Source organism: Sparus aurata, chromosome 7, assembly GCF_900880675.1.
Source record: "Sparus aurata chromosome 7, fSpaAur1.1, whole genome shotgun sequence".
Classification (NCBI taxonomy): Eukaryota; Metazoa; Chordata; class Actinopteri; order Spariformes; family Sparidae; genus Sparus; species Sparus aurata.
This window is the reverse complement of record NC_044193.1, coordinates 11,621,953-11,638,600: the sequence shown is the minus strand read 5'-3', so window position 1 is coordinate 11,638,600 and position 16,648 is coordinate 11,621,953. Positions and strand designations below refer to the sequence as shown.

The 16,648-nt window shown below is 41.1% G+C and overlaps 1 protein-coding gene across 3 annotated transcripts; it reads left to right on the top strand.

Moving 5' to 3' along the window:
* Positions 1–8,027: 8,027 nt before the first annotated feature.
* spo11 (SPO11 initiator of meiotic double stranded breaks) lies at positions 8,028–15,964 on the top strand. 3 transcript variants are annotated; one of them, XM_030422125.1, is made up of 13 exons: positions 8,028–8,195; positions 9,266–9,379; positions 10,171–10,259; positions 10,644–10,710; positions 10,845–10,953; positions 11,648–11,734; positions 12,197–12,233; positions 12,585–12,694; positions 12,818–12,917; positions 13,259–13,296; positions 13,658–13,734; positions 14,120–14,231; positions 15,131–15,964. In XM_030422125.1, exons 1-13 carry the CDS (start codon positions 8,080–8,082, stop codon positions 15,248–15,250), a joined length of 1,176 nt encoding a protein of 391 aa, XP_030277985.1. In that variant the 5' UTR covers positions 8,028–8,079; the 3' UTR covers positions 15,251–15,964. The 3 variants fall into 3 exon arrangements, with proteins under 3 accessions (XP_030277985.1, XP_030277988.1, XP_030277986.1); XM_030422128.1 differs by lacking the exon at positions 10,171–10,259 and having other exon boundaries at positions 10,678–10,710; XM_030422126.1 differs by lacking the exon at positions 12,197–12,233 and having other exon boundaries at positions 12,626–12,694.
* Positions 15,965–16,648: the final 684 nt, after the last annotated feature.

Here is a 16,648-nt window from a genome sequence, read left to right as displayed (position 1 = left end):
GGCGCTGTGGTGCTGGGAGGAGCAGGGGGGGAGAGGGGGAGAGTTAGAGAGAGAGAGGGAGAGACAGAGAGGGAGAGAGATTTAAAGAGAGAGAGAGAGAGAGAGAGAGAGAGAGAGAGTTAGAGGGAGAGACAGTTAGAGAGGGAGAGATTTAAAGGGAGAGAGAGAGAGTTAGGGAAGGAGAGAGAGTTGAGAGAGGGAGGGAGAGAGAAAGAGAGTTAGGGTTAGGAATAGAAAGAGAGTAAAAGGGGGGAGAGAGAGAGAGTAAAATGAGGGGAGAGAGAGAGTGTGTGTGTTGTGGTTTTTTTTTCAATAGAGATAGAAGTCGGCCTTTGTTGCCAGTTGGAGAAGAAGTGCTCGAGGCTACGTGTGCAAATACAAAACGGATTAGGACAGGATTTGTATCGTGATGCTTCAGTTTATGATAAAGCACATTTCGTCATTCCTTTCCCACAATTCCTGGTGCATGCACGCCTGTGTGGATTCAATAATGACAGATGTGCAGACGGTGACAATGGGCCTTTCAGTGTCAGAGCACTTATGGAAAATAACAGACTTCATATCGCAGAGTAATTACTCGCCCGTGCGGGAGAATTCTTCAGAACTGGGGGAGAGGTTGCGACATGCAGATGCGCTGTAACGCTGCCACTACAACAGCCGAGCCGGTGATCTGCAGGTGCACTCTCTGAGCACTTTGGGCCACATGTGCTGCGAGACTTTAAACGAGTCAGATGTCTTTTGATGTCAGAGGGGCGGCATTGCAGCCTCGCAACTGCCATTTCATGCCGCATTTTTGAAGATATCCAAGCTTTCTATCCCCGCTGCTGGAGCAGGAAGTTTGTGACAAAAGGCAGCGGTGAACAGACAGAGCGCAGACCGCGAAGGAGGGGTGCAGATGTTTGGCAGCTGCTGCATCCCTCCATCTGCCCCCCTGGCCCCAGCACCTCTTAAACACCACACTTTAATGGAACGCTCCTGACCCTCTTGTGCGCTCTGCTCTGGCTGACACAGGCGGAGGGATTTCAGATGGCCCTCGCACGGGGGAACAACGAGCCCTCCTAAAACCCTTTTTTCACCACGCAGAGAGTGGAGTTTTAGAGGCTCTGTCGTTGGGATGTTTTAGGGTTTTCAGCTTGCCAGGTGATTTTTATGACAATAAAATTAGACTTCAATGGCACAGCAAGGGAGGCTGCCAGACGGCTTAAGCTATGATTGCAAACAGAGGAAGGGAGGAAAGGAGGCAGAGCGTGTCTTGGGGTCTTCTACACTTAGCTCACCTTCCTGCCCATTTAATGTGGTTGTTGTAGTCTTCAAAGGAGTTCCACTCCTCTTTTTCCAATGACAATTCAACATGGCTGAAAGCCTGAAAGCTTACATTAGCCCGCCACTACTCATTCTGTATATCTGATCTGCTATTTGCTTTTAAATGGCCTTTCAGTAGTAGCCTGTAACATATAAACATTTCTATCCGGTGCCTCAGATAGAATCAGCTAATGGCCGCAGGTGTTTACATTATGGCAGTCTCCGACAGGGGACTTGAAAGGCTCATGGTTTCAGTTAAAACTATACATCTTCCCCTCTCTCTCTCTCTCTCTTACATACACTTTCTTTTCCCTCTCTCTCATTGTCTTACACTCGTTCTCTTGCTGTAAGGTTGGTGAGGTCAAACCCCCCCGGTGCTTCTCCGACAACCCCCCAGCCCCTTGGCTCAGTTTGTGCCCAGAGAGGGGCTGACAATCCTGGGCAGGACAATAGGAACAGACCCCCCTTTGTTTTGGCCTCCATGGGCCTGATGACAGTCACAGTAAACAGTGGGCACAGGCTGAGGCCCGGCTGGGTGAGCAGCACTAAGGGGCCTTTGACAAGGAGAACCAAAGCAGAAACGCAGAACAAATGGTGTTTGAATCTTCCATCAACGACACACACGGATAAATATCTATCTATGAGTATTGTACACTAATCTCAATATTTTGTCTGAGATTCACATTATTACTTACATATTTAGATAACCAGCGATACACACTGTCAAGACCTGCACCATTACCTTTCAGGAGCAAAATAAAACATGCACTGACAATTCTGGCCCCGCCTGAGGACAGCTTTACATCCATGACTATGATACCAGGGTTTATCTATGAGTCTTGTCTTACCACGGCAAGATCCTCACACGTCACATTTTATGGTCAATTACTTCTTTGTGTTCTCTGTTGTTTTAAGGGGATTTTACATTTACATTTCATTGACAGTAGCTCAAATTCAGCACTTGGCCTGGAGCACTTTGAGTGCAAACACATTATCTGCCCACCATGATCTAAGACAATCTGTGCAAATATACACCTCCACACTCCATCAGGTTGGAGCATGATACCGAGCTCCAAAGGAGACCACACAGCAGAGCAGTGAAACATCCCTGGAAACTATTTCACACGCCCACAACATAATACAAAAAAAATCCACAGCAACAAAAAGACACTTTTTATCTCCACATCAGACATGTGACTCAAGTAATTCGATCAAGGCCCAAGTTACAGGTTGTACAAAGTGGAGTTAAAGCTGCTGTAAGTGATAGATTTCATTAACATAAGTCTTAATTAGTTCTATGTTCCAACAGCGATCACTGTCGCGAGTGTTTGGTCAGTAACCCATGCCTATCCCCTCCCACTCCTCATGCAGTAAATGAGAAAAATACATTTCCCTGTATCCACTTCATGCAATCCGGACAGAAAACTCCATAAAGACGCCGTCCTGTCTTCTGGTGGGTACAGACGGAGACGCAGTGATGATGCTGATGTGATACCTCCAGCGACAATGGTGGAACAGGGTGAGCTACCAATTCCAACACACCGGGTGACAGCTTATACTACCAAAGACACCAGGTGATGAACAACACTTTAGGCAAAGACAGAAGCAAAGAGAGCCGCCCCGAAAAAACAGAAAGGAGTGGTTGAAGTTTGGTGAAGTAGAGCTAACTGTAAAACACTCCAAACACTTACAGCTGCTTTAAGGTAAGGCAAGTCACCCCCCCCCCACGATACTACTTCAAACACAGACAACAACAAATGAAACTTCCTTGTATTAGCTTTAACTTCCAAGTCGAAGTTGAGTTTCAAGTCATTTATTTTCTGTCAAGGGAAACTTCCAAGTCATCAGAACGGTGACTCGTGTCAACTCAAGTCCAAATCTTTACTCTACATAATGTTGTTCTCTCTTTCTCATCCTTTGTATCTCTGGTAAGAGTTTGTACTTTTTCTCATCTGCCAGGTTATCTCTATTTAGGAGCTCAAAGCCTGCGGTCAGAGGTCAGATTAATATTTATTTCATGTGATGCCTCAGAAAGCAGCAGGCGGCATTCCTTTGAAGGCCTGTGTATGTGGGGAGGCAGATGAGGTTTGGCGGAGGGGGGTCTGACCAGGCAGACCCACAGACGATACAGTAAAAACCTTTTTTTTTTTTAGGGTAAACTGACCCCCAAATGAAGCAGTGTGGGGTCGGAGTGCAAGGACAGGCCAAGGGTGGAGGCGCATTTTTTTTTTCCTCCGTCTGCCTGTCATGTCCACCCATGTCTAGGTTTCTTTGACTAAACCCCACTGCGTGCACCGCACACACCAGCGCCCTGTTAAAACAGCCTAACCAGGTGGAGCTGAGCTATTGCAAATGTTCCCCTTCTGGTGTCTCACACTTCCAGGGGCCTCATGAACATATGAGACACAGCTGTGAGACAGGCAGGAGGAAGAGAGGGGGCGGTTATATGAAACAGCTTGAAAACATTTCAATTGTTCATCCCGTTTAGGTCTCTGGTTTGACAGCATTAAAAAAAAAAAAAAACTGAATTCAGTGCTGAATTATCGTTATATAGTGCTTTTGAATTATTTGTAAGGTGTAATGTAACATTTGCACATTAAAATGTCTGCAACACAACTCAGATGTATTGTTATCACTCTCCATGCACTGATATGAATGTTTGATTTTACAATGCAATTTTTACAATTATAAGATTCCTAGGGAAGTTGCGTGAGTTGAGCTTCTTGTTAAACCTGTAAAATATCCTGTTATCATTACAAAGATTTCACACAAGTGATCATTACAAAAATAACGTGGCCAAATATCTTAATTTTTATCTGAATATCACACATCAATACCGGCATTGGCCCCAAAAACCAAGAATCGCGTTAAACATTACCTCATTTTTAAGGTCTAAAGCTCCACTTTAGTTTTTTTCCAGATTCATACTTATTAAGCGTAATCATTATATAATCACTGTTACGTCATGCTCACAACAACAAACACTTACCGGTCGACTTGTGTTGTAGATATATGTGAAATCAGCAAACTTGTGTATTCATTCATTTTCAGGTACAAATGTACCCAAAAGCAGAATCTCATCGATGAAAAGAGAAATGAAAAAAGAGAATTAGAGTGTATGTAAACTTCATGACGCAGGGGACGTAAACAGACATTGTGACTGACTCGATATATTCTTTGATCCATTCTGAGTTTCTCCATTATGAGTTTGGAACCACTACAACAACTACGCTTAATGGCAGCATCACATGTCCAAACGATTTCTCTTGAATAAATACATGATTACCTTAGTTAAAAAACTGCAACCAGCTATCCCCCTTGTTATCACTCAGTACCTACTTTCGCCTGTATCCGGTGTGTTCTGTCACTCTCGCCTCTGTCTGCAGCTGGGTATGGCACTCGGGAACACCCGAGTAGCTCGGATCTGATTCATAGCTCTCAGCACTCCGACCAGACCCATCAGTTATAGCTGGTGTCGCTGACAGTCAGAGATACCGTTTTAGTTAAGCTTTGGATAATGCCTGGCTCAGAGGAGCTTATCCATTGCAGGATGTTATCACTCAGGCGCTCTGTCGCTTGTGTCATCGGCACAGAGTCCGAGCTTGACACTGAGCTGATCTCTTCGCCCGGCCACATACTTATCAGCATCCATTACTGAGGTGTGAGGGCCTGATAAAGGTCTACCCAGCTCCATGCAGCTGTAGACAGAGGTCCCATTTAGATTGTTGTCTCTGCAGCGAGAGGCCTTGCCCCCTTTGACTCTTGCTTTCATCACTCTGTTAGGCTGTGTTGGCCTGTCAATCAAAGAGGACCCTGGGTGATCAGTCAGCTCCTCTTTAGGGGATGCTGGTCTGAGGAGCCATTAGAGAGGAGGCGGCATAGCCAGACTGGCCCGGGCCCAGAGCTGATGAGAAACAGAGAAGCAGGAGAGCCTGAGGTGGAAAATGGGGGGGCAAAGGAGCAGGAGGTGGATGTGCTGAACTATGTGGATTGTGAAGGGAGGGCAGCTCTGTTTTCTATTTGTGAGGATTAGGTTGACAGATCTGTATTTAGTTTCTTTGGGCCTCTAGCTGCAGCTAATCCCCCTCACCTGCAGCGAGTGCCCCCACTCTCTTTCCTCTGACCCTGCAGCCCCCTACTTCCCCCCACGTTCCCTCGTCCTGCCCAGCACAAACACTCATCCCGAGACAAGCACATGACTCGTTGCACTCTGTCTCCTCAGGTTAGGGCCTCACACTCGACACAAATCTTTGCCAGGCCAAAGGAACAGCAGGGGTCTCAGCCTTTCTGGAACAGAAGAAAAAAAGGACCCCCACAACCTGTGGGCTTCCACATGTTAAGGGTTTTTTTCATCTTGTGTGAGGGGTTGTCCCTCATCACTTAGAGATAGCAATTGCTCAGAAATTAAGAGCCATTACTACGGAAGCAGCTTGTCAAAGCCACTCAGGGGAAAGGGGAACCTTTGGTAAAGCTGCACATTAGGAAATATTCAGGGTCAGGTCAGGGGCACAGACCTCTTCTCTTTAGATCCTGGCTCCCACACACTCCGACCAGGCCTTCACACTGTGAAAGAAAGACCGCAGTGCCTCGGCAAACACACACAGCATGCCTGCCAGCAATTCTTGAAGGTGGGAACTCTGAATGACCTAATAAGTTTCTAGGCTATTTCTCTGTTTTAACAATGAAGCGACATGACTGCAAGATGATGCAACAAAGAGACTGAAACAGGTCTTCAAGGATTGTTAATGAGGCAACGTGTGAGATGTCTTTTAGGCGTCATAATTATTTAATTTTGTTTCAATGTTTGGAGCCTAAAACAGCTGTGATTAGTGAATAGCTGTCAGACACAGGACGCTGAACTGCCAAAACATTTACAGCATCTCACCATGCCTTAAAACACATGTTGGCCAGCGTTAGCGTTCACACAACCATCATCAAAATGATATTTAAAAATCACTTCCACATGGCTGACAGATACACTAATATTCGGTTTCTCTGGGACTCTAACCACAGCCCATTACCACTCACCCACCCTACTGAAACCACCACACACACAAACACATGCACACAGAACAGTAGACACACTTTTGGACAAGTAGCAGCAAGCTCACATAAGGGGTCTCATTACTGAGCGCCACAGAAGGTGCTAATGGGGATTTTTCTAAATACCACCAGCGTAGATCCGTACTACCTTACAGCAATGAGGTGCTAACTGGCCCACACGCATTCCTGGATCTTGTGAATGGGCCAAGTTTGTGTTCTGACCTTTTAGCTTGAAGAGGAAGATATTCATTCATATTCATTTCCAGATTGCTTTGTGCCTGCAAAGACATACACAACTTATTGTAGGTTACTGAGTCCGTATATATGTGCCTGCATATTCAGCCATTGCAACCTGATAGGACAAATAAGAAGAGGAAAAGATATAGTGCACAAAGGCAAGAAGTAAATCACAACAGGTTGTATGACGTACTTGTTCAAAGATGTGGCAGCATTTCATAAATGCAAAATCATTCTTTAATGGTCCTATAAGTAAGAAAGTAGATTTTTGAGTCTTATTCCCAACTCATCAAATACTAACACACAGGGATGCAGGCTGACCCATCCCACAATCCCAACGCGTGTTGACGAGTTTGGAATGAGACTCAACGATCAACTTCTCTAACTTCGTTGTGGCTCAGGGGTAGAGCCAGCGTCTTGTTATTGGAAGGTCACTGGTTCAAATCCCCCCGTCTGCATGTTAAAGCGTCCTTGGGCAAGATACTAAACCCAAAACTGCTCCTGATGTGCAGGTCGGCACCTTGCATGGCAGCCACCACCATCAGTGTATGAATGTATGTATGAATTGCTGTAAGTCGCTTTGCACAAAAGCGCCTGCCAAATGCCATAAACTGTAAATGTAGATGTAACAAATAGGACCTGTCAGTAAAAGCAGCTGTAGCACACAATGTAACAATACTCCATTACAAGTAAAAGTCCTGCATTACACATTTAAAAAGTAAGGAGGTAATAGCCACAATATATACTTGAAGCATCAACAGCTAAGATTTTCATTTATTTTTTTTATCTGACCTTTATTTAACTAAGCAAGTCATTAAAACATTATTGGAAAAGACATGATGCAGTAGAGGGCTGCAGCTTACCATTATTTCAGTTATTGGGTAATCTGGCAATTATTTCCACGGCCCAAAGCGACATCTTTAGATTGCTGCTTTTGTCCGCCTATCATCATGTATTTTTTACAGTGTGTTAGTGCTGCTTTTACTTAAGGAATGTGCCCTCAGTATGCAGTCAGTCAATTTGCAATCAACACAAATGACAATGACCCTCCATTTACTGTAATAAAATGACAAAGAGCAGCTGATCATTAGATTTATGAAGCTAGAGCCAGCAAATGGTTGACATTTTTTGCTTAAACCAATGATCGATTGAAAAGATAGTCGGCAACTAACTTAGCTGCGATCGACTAATTATGCATATTGTCTGAAATTCATCTCACCCTTTATGAAGTCGTTGTACCGTTTATTGGTCTTTTCATGTTCAAAAACACAGCTATAACACGTTAACTACATCAACACAGTGCGGTTAAATGACTGAAGAAGAAGAAGAAGAAGAAGAAGAAGAAGAAGATGAAGAAGAAGAAAACACTCAAAGATCACGCAAAGATCGTTGGAAAGGCAGCCAATCAGTCAGCTGCGCAAATATCGCGAGATTTCTACAAAATCTACAGGCGGGAACGTCGCGTGTGTAATTTGTTAAAACACTTTGTAAGAACACATGATGGGGTGTCGTGGAGCAGACCTGTTCTCTGAAATTGACATGCTTCGTTCTCAACTACTGCATAATGTCGAGGTCACGGCTGACTGCCAGCGTGTTGAAGAAGAAATCAGTCCGTAAGTTCACCTGCTGGGGCTGTTAGCTACATTAGCATGATGGTTCCCAGTGTAACAGGTGCAATGGGATTCTCCAGCAGCAAAATGACTACTGGCATAACACTCGCCCAGTTACAAGATCTCTGAGTATAATTATTGAGTAGTTTGTCAAAATAGCCAGATTTGACTCTGTACTGTGATAATGTTACCATGGGGCTGCTGCGAGCTAGTTGGCTAAATAGCTATATGTGAGCATTATGCTAATGTAGACATGCTTATAACATTATCAGACTGAGCTCATTAGGATTTAGTGTCAGAATCATTTGTTTATTGGAAAGTTGCAATTGATGTTCATAATGCTGTAAATGGTTAATAAACACTGTGTAGTTCACTTATAAACATTATTTAGGCGGCCATTAGTGTTACAACTGGTTATTTTTTTTAACAATTGCTTAATAAATGTTTTATAAAACATTTCATTGTTTCGTTACAGTCAAATTACTTCAATAATTCTAATAAACCATAAATTTACCATTTATTATTGATGTTTATTAAAGTGTGTGACTCGTTAATTAATTATTTTTTAAGCAAATAAATGAGTTTAAAAGGAACAAGTCAAAATTGTTTGTATTTATTACTTCTTCTTTTCCTTCTGTCTGAATTTGAGTCCAATTTTCATCTATCATTTGCTGACACTTATATTATTTCCAGATTGCAGAGAAATGCAGAGATTAATTCTACAGTCTTCAAAATGTTCTCAGTGGCTGGATGGAGGTGGCTGCTGTATATGTGAAAATATGAGTCTGTTCTGGGCAATATCAAATCAAGTCAAGGAGCAAGACTGCTTTATGGCAAAACTTATATTTTATTTATCAGATTTTTTATTAATTCTACCTGATGTATGTATCAGGTTTTAATTAACTGGATCAGTCCAAAATAACCATTCTTATCTTGTTGTTTTTATCGATAAACAGTTTTTTTTTTCCTTTAAATTTCTTCTGACATTTTCACAGCAATTACTGTCTGTTGTATTCTTCTGTAACTTTTATTTTTGATATATCATCATCCTCACTGTCCCTCTTAATTTCCAGGCAGGATGTTTTGACCCGCATTGAAAACATAATCCTAGGAATAGTGACCAGTCTATCCAAAGATGAGGCCCCTGTCCTGGCACTGCCCAACAGATCCAGCTGGGCCAACGTCAGGTAAACTGACATAAACACTGTGTGGCATGAAAAGTTTTTCTACCTCCATCATAAACACTGCAGTCATTTTACACACCAGCTGTGTGGGATCTGTGTAAGCTGTCTGGACTTTAAAAGATGAACACACACGGTCATGTTGCGTAAAGAAACAAATAAACATTTACTCACATTGTTTTTTTTGTTTTGTTTTTTTCTGGGAGGTCAGGCCACACAAGATGATCGGATTGCTGTTTAATTTCCGTGAAAGAGGAAACACACACTTCAACTCTTGTCTGAATTTATATAAGAGGTGTTTGAAGCAGACTGAGTTGGCAACCAGGTGGTAGGGGAAAAAAATTAAACTTTGGTTCTGAGACATTGAGGTTGAAATAACTTCCTGCTGCTTAAAAGATGAGAGGGTGACAAAGGAATTGAAAAGCACTGGCCTTCACACACAAACACAAATTTACAAAAGGCTTTAATGTGAGTAGACTGCAGAGACCTTCTACTCAGAACAAAGCAAACTGTCTGATCTTGTTTGGATCAAACTTTGCTGCAGCTTAAAGCACATTCTGGCCAGGCCCTTTCAAATGTGAGAACACCACAGACTGAACACCAGAGGAATCAGGACTTTAAGGTACGAGGGAGGTATTTTCACAGGTAGCCCTCAGGGTGTGGGGAATTTTAGATGGCTTACAGGTGGGGGAGCGGACTCTCAAAGCTGAAGAAGTAAATGTAGCGCACACAGATTTCTTTGATGGCCTCTTTTTGTAAGTTTCCATTCGTTTACCTTTCATTACTTCCTACTTAAGTTTTGACAGTGCCATCGGGCTTCAGATGAGTTCAGGAAGTTCTGTCACCACCATTAGGAGCGACTGTGCTTTGTCCGTTGCTAAATTTGGTGAGAAGATGCACACACACCTCTCTTCTTACATTTTCTCATAGATTTTAGCTTCTTGACACCAGACATTCCTTGTAGACAGAAAAAGCCTCCGCTGTTGTAGTGTACTTCATGTGGCTTTCATTTATATTCATTGTGAACATATGCATAAACTGCACAAACTGCAGTAAAAGTCAGACTTAGTTTTAGGTGACAAATTGGCAGAGACAGAATATGTTAAAAGAGGCATTTAGGGATTGGTTTACCACAAGGGTATCCTAATTAAGAACAGAGTATGTTTTTTTTCACTCCAGTCTTTTTTAAAGATGTGATAAAACAGTCATAATATTGAATGTTCGCATGAAAATAATTGGGTTTTTTTTTCATTTGTTTCTTTGTTTCAAGCACAAATTCTCAAGATTCTTTTGGTCATCTACAGACTCGTCCAGAGCAACTCATATGCTACAAAAAGGTTGTTATCAGTTCACCATTAATTCACATTTTAAATGATTACTAATGCCAGATAAAATTCCTGTTCTGTGCATCAGTATTTTTTTTACTCGGTTATTGCTGAATTTACTGATGATACACATTTTATTTCCACAGAGACATCTATTACAACAATACACAGCTGTTTGGCTCTCAAAAAACTGTTGATGGTATAGTGGATGATATCTCCTGCATGCTAAAGGTTCCCCGCAGATCACTGCATGTGGTAAGTGTGTATGCACATATTAATGTAAGCGACAGTTTACATGTTATGGCATAAAATACACGCCTAAGACATTAAAACCTTGTAGCAAAATTGCTCTGCATGTTTTAAATGCTCTGCCCTTTTGAGTGCACGTCTTACAATTGTTATCTATTAGTTTTGTATAGTTAAAGCTATTTTCAGCAGTTTGGGCTGCTGCATATGTTAACAATCTGTGGAAATAATATGATTCTACTGAAGTCAAAGAGGCCATGTGAGAAATATTTGTATATAGATATCTGTTAATCAGCCCAGTCGCCAGGATAAAATGTTGGCAGTCAAGGTTTCTGCAAATCACAGATACATTCACATTTGGACATGTCACATCATGTTCACATTACATGTTTATGACTTGACTTTAGTCCACTGGAGGAGACATTGCGATAATTTCCTGCTGTGTTTGTGACAAAAGAATATGGCTTTTTTTGAGTGAAAGTTGGGACGTATTCAGTTGCGTTTGTGCTTTGAAAAAAAATGTGTGTTTTTCAGTGGTGTTTTAAGCCAGAACACGATCTTTACCCAACTTGAACAAGAGATTTTTGTGCCTTAATCAGAAACCTACAATGCAAACATATGTCTGGCAATTGGGTTAGTGTTTATATGAGCATGCATTAAAAGTGTGTGCGTGTGTGTATGTGTGTAACTTCTATGTCACTAGTTTGCCACTTCCAAAGGATTAATTTCAGGTGACCTGTGTTACATAGAGGAGGATGGCACAAGGATCGACTGCCACTCAAGCTCTGCTGTAAGTTCCATCAACAGCTGCAACAAACTGGCCCCACTGACTGTAACAGTCAGTAATGACAAACATTACACCAAGACTTAAAGGTATTCTGTGGAGTTTGAATTTCAAAACCCTTTTGAAACTACATTGTTGGTGCTTGAGGGCTTTTTTTCCTCTCTTCTACCATTTATGTCACATTACTGACACTGACTTACCACCATCTGCAGTCAGCAGAACAGTAATTCGTACCATGTTACCCTGTAGTGCGTGTTATTAATATTCTATTGTGTGATACAAACAATATGCCAACAATACTCTGCAGCACCATGAGGTGTCAAGAACCCCACAGGGGGCAAGTGTTTCCTGCCAAACCACCAGTAGTACAACCAGGCTTATAACAGAAAATAATATATGAAATTATTGAATCAAAAAGATCTATCAAATGAAAGACTTATTTTCACTTTTGTCTGTGTTTTGCTTTAGGCAGTTGCGGTTTCATCCAACATTGATGGGATTAGAAGTATCTTTCATGATTTGTTTCAGAATTTTACTGTGTGCACATGCCTTTGGTTAAATGATTGGTTGTTCAGAACAAAATGATTACCAATTCTTTTTTTGGACGAAGAGTCCTTGGCTTTCTGGACTGTTGGTTGTACAAAATAAACCTTTTTTAGATGTCCCATTGGGCTCTGAGAAATTGTGAAAACATCTTTCATCATTTTTTTTTAACGATTAATTCTGAAAATATTGGGCAGATTGCAGCTAGTGAAAATGATCATAAGTCACCACTCCATTGTATGTTAAATGTTTTCTTTCTGTGTGGGGAGGGTACTATATGGTTTTATATGTGTTGTCCTTGATTCATGTACAGATATTGTATCATGTGCAAAATTTGTCTTGATCGTTGAGAAGGATGCAACGTTTCAGAGACTTCTGGATGATGATTTCTGCACAAAGCTCTCTCCTTGCATCATTATCACGGTATGTTTCCCTTTTTTCTGCTACTACTTCTTTCAGGGATTTTGTAAATGTAACCTATTCATCTGAATGAAATGGGGATTATTACTGTCCTGTATAAATAACAGGTGTGTTTGTGTGGATCAGGGTAAAGGCGTGCCAGATGTGAACAGCAGGCTGATGGTGAGAAAGCTCTGGGACACGCTGCACATCCCCATCTTCGCGCTGGTAGATGCCGACCCTCACGGTACACAACATCTGAGTGCAAACCACTTTTCCTCATACCTACATATTACCACACATTTAACACTCTTTTTATCTCCACACTCCCACTGAGATGGCAGATGTTAGCACCTGTCTGATACGTCATGGTGCCTGGTCTGGCTGTTATTTCCGCTGGAGTGATCTCGTCCAGGCGGGATGGCTCTGTTTCAACCACTCTCCATACCTCTAAACCTTTTCCCATTGCATGGCGAGACACATGTGTAATGCTTTACTTTGTTCTAAGCTCCGTTACACATCTTGGAGGATAATTGCTCTGGTATGCCAGTGATTGCAGCGTGTCTCTGTCTTTCCTGATTTTCCCAGGGATTGAGATCATGTGTATCTACAAGTACGGATCAGTGGTGAGTCTCACGATGCCAGTTATTCCTGTCCTGCATGTTATCCAATGTGGCCTGTTCTGTGTCTCTCTGTTAGCAATATGCAATTATGCCCCTCTTTGAGTAAAAGAAAAAAATCACCAATCATCTATCTCAGAGTATTCAAACTGACATTTTTATGGATTGAAAATGTTCAGTGATGTCTTTGTCGATCTCTTGTAATCATCCTCATGTTCATGAACCTCATTGTGAACATGTGTTGGGCATAACCACATTATGGTTGTTACAGTACTGATTATCTGTGTGTTTATTTGAGATATACTCTTGTGTATAAGCATGTGGTATGACTGGGCGTGTGTTTGTGTGCGCGTCGGTTTTTCCACAGGCCATGTCGTTTGAGGCCCACAGTCTGACCGTCCCCAGCGTTATGTGGCTGGGCCTCCTCCCCTCTGACCTCCAGAGGTTTGGACTCAACATTCGCTACTTCCTACTTCCTCCTCCTGCCTCTAATTGGGATTATATTCTGGGGACATTTAGATTGTTTGTTTTGGTTTCTGTTGCTGTCGCCCTCACTTTTTTCCCCCTTAAGGAACTGCGTCTGAGAGCATATTGAGTTTTAAGTATATGTTCCCTTGAACAAATTTAGGCCAAAATGGCTTTTTGACATACATTTAATTGTAGACTGTACAGTTTGTTTCCTCCTAAATGTACACATAATAACTCCTCAATGTGAGTCTGTTGAGAATCAGAGGAAATCAATCAACAGAGCTGCCCGCAGGCTGCTGTCATTTTCAGGAAATTTATTTAGTTACAGTATATGGAGTGAAATCAACATTTCTTTCTTCAGGCTGCGGGTTCCAGCGGATGCCCTGATCCCCCTCACCAGCACAGATGAAAACAAACTCACCAGCCTCCTCAAAAGGCCGTACTTAACCAGCCAACCAGACTGGCAGAAAGAGGTGAGAGAAGGGAAAGGGTAAGAGCAAAGTACTTTCGGGTAGAGTGAAGGATGGGAGTCACACTCAAATTAGATTCAACTTCAAGGTACCTTTTCATAATGCAATATTTTAGCTCCATAACATTGTAATGGAATGTTCTGCTATGTTAGATATAATTTTAGGTCTTGCATCTAAATCAATCAAAATAGTGTTTCAGTGTGCGATCAAATTAGGGTTGAATAATTAATTTGAATATTATCCAAATCACAATATGGAGTTGCAAATGCAATATCAGAATCACAGGAGCTGAATTTTTTGATAAATGTCAGATATATCACAACATACAAGACTATTATAAATGAAGCATTGTGATTCTTCAGAGATTCCCGATCTAAAATAATATTCTCCAGATGTAAGGGAACATGTTTGTTTTGCACAGACCCCAACAAAAATCCCATCATCAACATTTATATATTAAATATATATTGCAGTGAAATTAAATGCAAAAATCTGGAGCAAACAAAAAAAACGAATACTACTAAAACATTTACAAACACTGACTTGATTGGATGAATGACTTTTAACTTTTACCATCTGATTTTGAAGAGTAAGTGGTCAGTTGAACTAAAATGTTTTGTGTCCTCACCCAGCACATTCAGCTCCTATAAGCCTACTTGGGAAAAAGTTGGTCCGAAGCACCCTGTTCCTTTTACAAAAGTAATAGGCGTTCTTCCTCACAGGTTTACACAGTTTGAACGTTTTGCTCATGTGACACACAGTGTTGGAATGTGTCTGAGAGGACTCTTAACTCGCTGGTGCTGAGAGTTGGGTGAAAAAAGATAAACACCTGATGATTTATGCTTGTTTGTACTGGGTCCTCTTGTGCACTCCTTAAAATTGCATGTTTGCTCTTGTTGTAGATGGAACTGATGCAGCAGACTAAGGTCAAGGCCGAAATACAGTCCCTGGCAGCCATTGCTCCTGATTACCTCACCAGCATCTACCTGCCCAATAAGCTGCGTTACGGGGGCTGGGTATGAGCACAATGCTGCCACTCAGTGGATTTACTAGTGAACTGCTGAAGCTGTTGCAAAACTTGAGAAAGGTCTTCTATGCAACCATCCTGCCTGACCTTGTTGGACGGATTCAAATATCAAGCTGGTTTGGTTTGTTATGTTTGTATATTTATCAGTGAATATGTGTGTTTTATGTTTTCTAACTGTGTTTCAGAAATGTCTCATGCTACCATTAAAACAGTGTCATCCAATAGACAAGTCAGAGCATGTTTTTGTCTTTTGGTTGGGATCCACTATTGCAAATTCATCAAACACACTATGCTGATTTGTTTGATTTACAGAGTGAATTATTCTGCAATTTTCTGGCATTGTTGTGCATTGTTTACAACCGCTGAACATCATCACAATGCATGCTGGTTCAAAGGTTACAAAAGAGCAAATGAAGATGATGGTTTAATGGTTTGGAATTGGAATATCTGAGGCTGTACAGTCATTAATGTTCTTTTGGCTGCTTTTCTTTATATACTTGTACAATGACAGAAAGGTGCAATATCATTAATGAACCCACCAGCGTTTTAGATCCTTTAGAGAAGTATGTCATTTAATTTTATTGAGATGTGCTTCCTCTTCAAATGTTTATTTACTTACTTTAAACATAATTTTAACATTACAGATGTGTTGTTTGTAAAATCAAAGGAATACGTTGTGTTGAGTAAACACTATCATGAGCCATTGTTATGGTCGTATTATGTTATGAAATCATTATTATTGATGCTTGTGAACAGTACTTTGATACTGTAGTTGTTTAAGCTGATTTTAGTGCTTTATGTACAGTTGGGTGGTTCAATCTCCAGCAAATTCATAAACTGGTCATTGCCTCATTCTTTGATTTAAAATCATACTATCAGAAGTGGCTAACTGGGAAATAAATGTAGTGGAAATAGTCATGTTAAGTACAGCGATGTTGTATTCATTCGTAATTAAATGTGAACATACTTTCCATTATTGTAAGGGCATTATTAGTATTGAGTTACTTATATTGTCATTTTACAATATGTTACCTATGTTATATAATATGTTATATGTCATGTTGACATTTCACTTTTGTAAAAGTGAATGTTCCACACTAACGGTACTTCAGTGAAAGTCTTGAAGTAACTGATATTTAATGTACTTGAGTCTGAAAAGTTACTTTCTGGCAATGAATGTACTCAAGTATCAAACATAGAAGTTAAGTAAGTTGTTCACATGTAAACATGTGTGTTTTATCACTTTGTTAGATATTCAGCATTTTTCTGAAGTGATTTCAGATCAAATACATTAGTTTTGTCTCGGATGCAGCATGTAATCAGCAAAGTAACTGGTAACTAAAGTTATCAAATAAATGTAGTGAGTAAAAAAAAATACAATATTTGCCTCCAA